Raw genomic sequence first — 5,476 nt, 5'->3', positions numbered from 1 at the left:
CAGTCAGCCAGGCTTCCTATGGTTCTGGATGAAGTCCGTATTGTTTCTCTGAGGTATTAATCAATTGTTGTGAGCGGCATTAATTTCCTGGTGTTTATCTCTGCCGCCATCTTAGTTTCTCCTCCCATTCTTTTCTGTATAAGTACTTCTTGAGGCAGCATAGCCTGTGGTCAGGAGCTTAAACTTTGAATTCTGATGACCCTGGGTTGAAATTCCAGTTCTGTCACTTACACAACTCTGCATGTTTTAAGTTTTAATGTCTATGTCTCTACTTATAAAATGGGAATGATAGTACTGCTTACTTCAAAGTCTTCTTGTGAGAATTAAATGGGGTAGCTCATGTTAAGGGCATTAGGCTGGTGCCCACTCATCCTTTAATGACTATTATTACCTTTATCTTAAGACTCCCCCAATATTTAAGGATCAGATGTCACATACCATTGAAAATTCACTCTCTGTGCACTAACCAACACTGTTACATGGCAGAGGCAACTGGCATATGGCACCGTCATATCAACAATGAGGCTTTGGGCTAGTGACTACGTTCCCCAAGGCTCAGAAGAAGATAATGACTGATTGGGCACACCAACTAGTCCAAGATTCCAGTTTTTTGAAAGAAAAATTCCTTTACCACCTGTCCTTTGTTTTTAATCTCATGAATAGGTTTTAAGGTTGTAACTCTTAATGTTGACTTTTTTCTTTGACACCGAATTCCCCCCATCCTGCTTCCTCTGATATTATGATTCCCTCGAGTTCTATTATTGGAAGTGTTTTCAGTTTGGTAAAGAATTCAGAGTGCCAGGGGAATGTCCTCTTCTCAGGCAATTGAATCTAGTATAACAGTGTCATGTACTTCCCTGGTTAGTGCTTTATAAGCAACACATCTTGAAAGCATCACTTACTGTATGATTCCCACGTAGTTTTCAATCTCTGTTAACTGAGCTTTCCTCCAGTTTCTTTTATATCCAATCACCAGAGTGTTTGGTTTCATTCTTCCTAAGCCCGAGGCCTAAACAGAGGAGATAAACACATGGGCAATCCTTACTGTACCAGGAAACCACCACTGCAAATGAAAAATAAGGTCGGAAAGAGCACTGAAGTAATGTTCTGATGATTCGGAAGATTAGATTACATTTCAGTGCATGTCCTTCATGCCCATACCCAAGCATAAAATAGAAAGATTAGTTCTAAATCATCTCAGCCATAAATGGATTTTAGATGACAGAAATGTAGCTTTTCTAAATTAGCAGTCATTTGCATTTCTTCTGACACACTCATTAAAATGGTTCAATAATTTAAAATCAAGTAAGGGTTGGCTTAACTGTTGGCATGCATGCTGTAACTTAGTGGTTCAAAGCTAATTTCCACCTGTTATATCCATAATGTCATTAGCAATAAAATCCATGTTTGGAAAATTCTTATATACAAAATCACTGAAACTTCTACCTACATTATTTATTGAAGAGTAAATGAGCTGTGTTTCCAGAACCCAATTCTTTTATATGACAGTATCATTAATAGCCAACTTCCATATCAGAAGTTTCATTCCCCCCATTAGATGACAGGATATGACTTTCAGTTAATTAAATTTAATCCAGCAGTATTATTGAGCACCTATTAATCGCAAAATACTATGTTAGGTTCTGTGGCATGGTAGTGAAACATATTCTTTGACCTTAAGGAGCTTAGAATAAAGTGGAAGATACAAGATATTCACAAATAATTTTAGTTCAAGTGCAAATGCACTAGGAACTCATATGGAAACATAAAGAAAGAAACCCTGAATTCCAGTTGAGGATTCATGGGTGGCTTCATGGAAGAGTTGGTATTTGTCCTAGATCTTGCAAGTTGGTGAGATGCTGACAAGTAAGAGTGAAAGAAGGGCATTCTGAATCATGAAAATAGTGAAACAAATGGTCAGAACAGGAAGTTTTAGAGAGGACAGTAGCAAGTAGAAGATGATAAGCATTGATGGAGGGTTCCTAAAATAAGCTTTGCTTCCACCACATTTGTATATTCTTCTTAGAAATGTACAGGTAACAGAATAGCTCATTTGGCCCAGGGCAGATACATGGCAGTATGGGTATAGTCTTTCCCATGACTACATTTTGGGGATGTGGTCATTCATACCATAATTTCTTAGATGCATAGAAGGCTTTATCTAACATGGTATCATTGTCAGTGCCTCCCTTTGTTACCATGTTGTCCTGCCCTTTGTCATGACCTCTCTGGACTCCACTTTTCATTGAAGAAACTCATGAGAACAAGCTTTATGCACTGCCTTTTTTCCTTCTGGATTCATATATGAGTTGTTTTTCATGCCTATGTCTTTCCTCTCCCTGTTCTTACTATATTTGTCTTATTTCCAGTGAAAATTTTTATTACTTCTCCAATTTTTATGATAATTTTACATTAAATGCGTAACCTTCCCAACATATTTAATCAAAGAGCTACTGAAAAGTAGCTTGAGGCTGAAGGAAAAATCAGCATCTTGCAATGACCTCTATTTCCATGGGTTAGCAGATGAAAAGAGGCTCATTGGGGTAATAGGTCTTTCAGAAATGGGCTCTCTGTCTGTGCAGCCACTGCACAAGTGCTCGTCAAGGATGTTAGAGACAAGAATGCATCGAAGACTCTTAATCTCCAAATATTACAACGTGAGCCATATTTTTTTCTTTTCTGCCTGCACCAGCATCAGAGTTATCTGGATGCTGTTTGGACTGTTGACCCTCCTGTGTGTGGCCACTCTGAAAGCTAAATGATTCATTCGGTAAATGTAGAATCGGGGCTATTCAACTGTTAATGCCAGAATGATTAAAAAGCCAAAGTCTCTTGGATTATTTTAAGGAAACTGGCACTCCTAATTATGAAGTTCAGAACAAGGGGAAGAATTTTTGTACTTATTATTGAAGGGGAGGAAAAACGATATAATGAGTGAGAAAAGATGGGAGACCTGTAGGCTTTAGTGTTGAACCACAGAAATTACTATATTTTAGTCAACATTCTGGAAATAATTTAAAAGGATAGAGAGATTTTACATCCTGACACCAGGCATTTATTTAGCCTAGCAGCTGCCCTCATACCATTTGCAAAAGAAAAAAGGAAAAGAATGTTTCACTTGAGCATTGCTAGATGCAAAAATAGTTTGAAGTTTTAATAGGATCCTGAGTGTCGTCAACCATCAGAACAAATTTGCATTTCAATAAATATGGGGACAGAATGTATGCTGTTGGCCAAAGGCAACCTCATTTCCCATTTCCAGTGCATGAGTCATAGTTGATTGTAATAGAACCTCTCCACTTTTGTTTTTGCTTTTCCTATCTCCAGGAATTCAAAACGTAATCCTCATCCATCTGCATTGATCTCTGACGTTACACTGCCCACGCCATTTGCTCTGGGAGCTTCATCAGCGTGGAGTGCTAATTTTCCTTTGCCTCTGTACTCACTCCTTCAATGCTAGCCTTACCTGAAGGAGACTTCGGACACCATCCCTGAAACAATCTGCAGCCACGGCAGCATAAAACGCCTTGATTTTGTTCTTTATCAGCCAGGCCTGCTTTTTCGCCATGCCACTGTTCATCTCTTTAACGCACAGCTTGCGCGGTCCCTGTATGACACAATGAAATGTTGGTTAGAAGCCTGGCTATTACACACCGCACTGCTGTTGTTTTCTGAAAGGCAAACATAGCCGGCCATGCCCCATTGAGTTAAGAAATGGGAAAGAGGGAAAACACCTCAGTACAGGAGGTTCACGCGGATTCAGCCTTTTGGAGAGGAACTGTGCTGCTCCCATTCTGCACTTTCTACCCAGAACGTCAGATGTGTCACTACCTGCTTAGTTAACTGCCTCCTTCTGAATGACAGAAACAGCTCAGGGCATCATGGCACATGAGGAAAATACGAAAAATGTGATGGCAGAAGTTCAGAATAAATACACAATCTACCTTTGACTCAATAGCGAGAGCCTCTTTTAAGAACACCAATCAGAGCCGGAGCCCAGTGGCAAGAAATGAATGGCGCTCTTGGGAACCAGAGCATGATGATTTGCAAATCCTGCCGTAGACTACCACGACTTGACAATTCTTCTAAGCCCATCGGTTGCTTTTTGTGATAAGGATACTGTTGCACATTTCTCCTTGTAATGTTAACATACTCCCACTCAGTTAATCAGTATTTCCCACTCCCTCAAGGAATCTGGTGGAAACAAAAGCTCACATACCTACGGCCTAGGAAGAATACAAGAGATTAAGTGAGAAGGGGGCAGGTGTTGTCATGGTAGATGAAGTATTTTGTAATTTCCAGATTTGAGTTCCAGAAATTCATTTTTAACTAAAAATTTTATTCTTGTTCCTCCTACCTTAAAGGTCCAACCTAGCTTTTCCCTGCATTATTTCAAACCAATCCAAAAGGTTATTTCTGAGTATCTGCCATGTGCTGACAGGGCACAAATCTATTATTTTCTTGGGAAACTATTTCAATTCACGGAAAGATTTGGATTTTGTTGACTTGTCTTAGATTTCTTACAATACACCTGGAATCTTGATAAAATGCAGTGTATCGGTCTGGAATAGGACTCGGAATTCTACATTTCTAAAAACTCCCGGGGACATGAATGCTGCTGGTCCTCAGACCACACTTGGAATCGCATCTTTGAGGGTCTCAGGTTGGAGAGAAAGGGCTTCAATGCATTGAAAAGACATCAGGCTTTTCGGCCAGACCGAATGGTGTTCAAATCTAAGTGTGGCCACTTTGAAGGTAATTGATCATCTCTGAGCTTTTAGATAGTATTCTGAAAACAGGAATAACAATCTCTGTCCTTTTGCAAGATTGTTCTAAGTAGTCATGATAAAGTCCCTATTATAATGTCTGGTGTATAGTAGGTGCCTGTCCAAAGTTGATTTTCATTATCTTAACTGAGTACTCACAATCTCACTGAAGGTCCCAACCTAATTCTACAACAGAGATGGGAGAGGGCTGAACTGGGAACCAGTGTTGGGTTTAGGTCTGGCCCAGGCACTGACCAGCTGATACCGTGGGTAAGCCTTTTGTCCTCTTTTGATGTGGGTTATACATTTCAGAGAATAAGGGAATTGTCTAGCTGATCACTGCCACTGTGATAGCTCTTATCATATGTGACTATTGAGCATTTGAAATGTGGCTGGTCAACATGGAGTTGTGCTAGAAATGTAAAATACATACTGAATTTGGAAGCCTTAGTATGAAAAATAAAGCACAATATCTCATTTATAATTTTATATCGATGGCATTTAATATTCTGAATACATTACATTAAGTAAAATATTATTAACACCTGTTTTTTTGACTTTTTTAATTGGCTACTAAAATTTTTAAATTACATTTGTGGCCTGTATTAACTTTGTCTTACACAACACTAGATGACCTCTGGGGTCCCTTCCACTTCAAGGTTCTGTTTACATTGGATCAGATTCTTCAGGTACTTATTTCATTCAGAATA

At 39.2% G+C, this 5,476-nt stretch overlaps 1 protein-coding gene across 3 annotated transcripts in view; it reads right to left on the bottom strand.

Annotated features, from left to right (window-relative positions):
* SLC12A1 (solute carrier family 12 (sodium/potassium/chloride transporter), member 1) overlaps positions 1–5,476 on the bottom strand; it is an 88,335-nt gene that overhangs the window by 30,635 nt on the left and 52,224 nt on the right. For all 3 annotated transcript variants that reach the window (XM_006762017.2, XM_006762016.2, XM_006762018.2), the window contains exons 18-19: positions 3,467–3,607; positions 903–1,009 (exon numbers count right to left, since the gene is read on the bottom strand). In XM_006762017.2, coding sequence (XP_006762080.1) covers positions 903–1,009; positions 3,467–3,607 — 248 coding nt within the window. The remainder of the gene's footprint in view (positions 1–902; positions 1,010–3,466; positions 3,608–5,476) is intronic.

This window comes from Myotis davidii, unplaced genomic scaffold (assembly GCF_000327345.1).
Source record: "Myotis davidii unplaced genomic scaffold, ASM32734v1 scaffold3058, whole genome shotgun sequence".
NCBI lineage: Eukaryota > Metazoa > Chordata > Mammalia > Chiroptera > Vespertilionidae > Myotis > Myotis davidii.
This window is presented reverse-complemented; position numbering and strand designations above follow the sequence as displayed.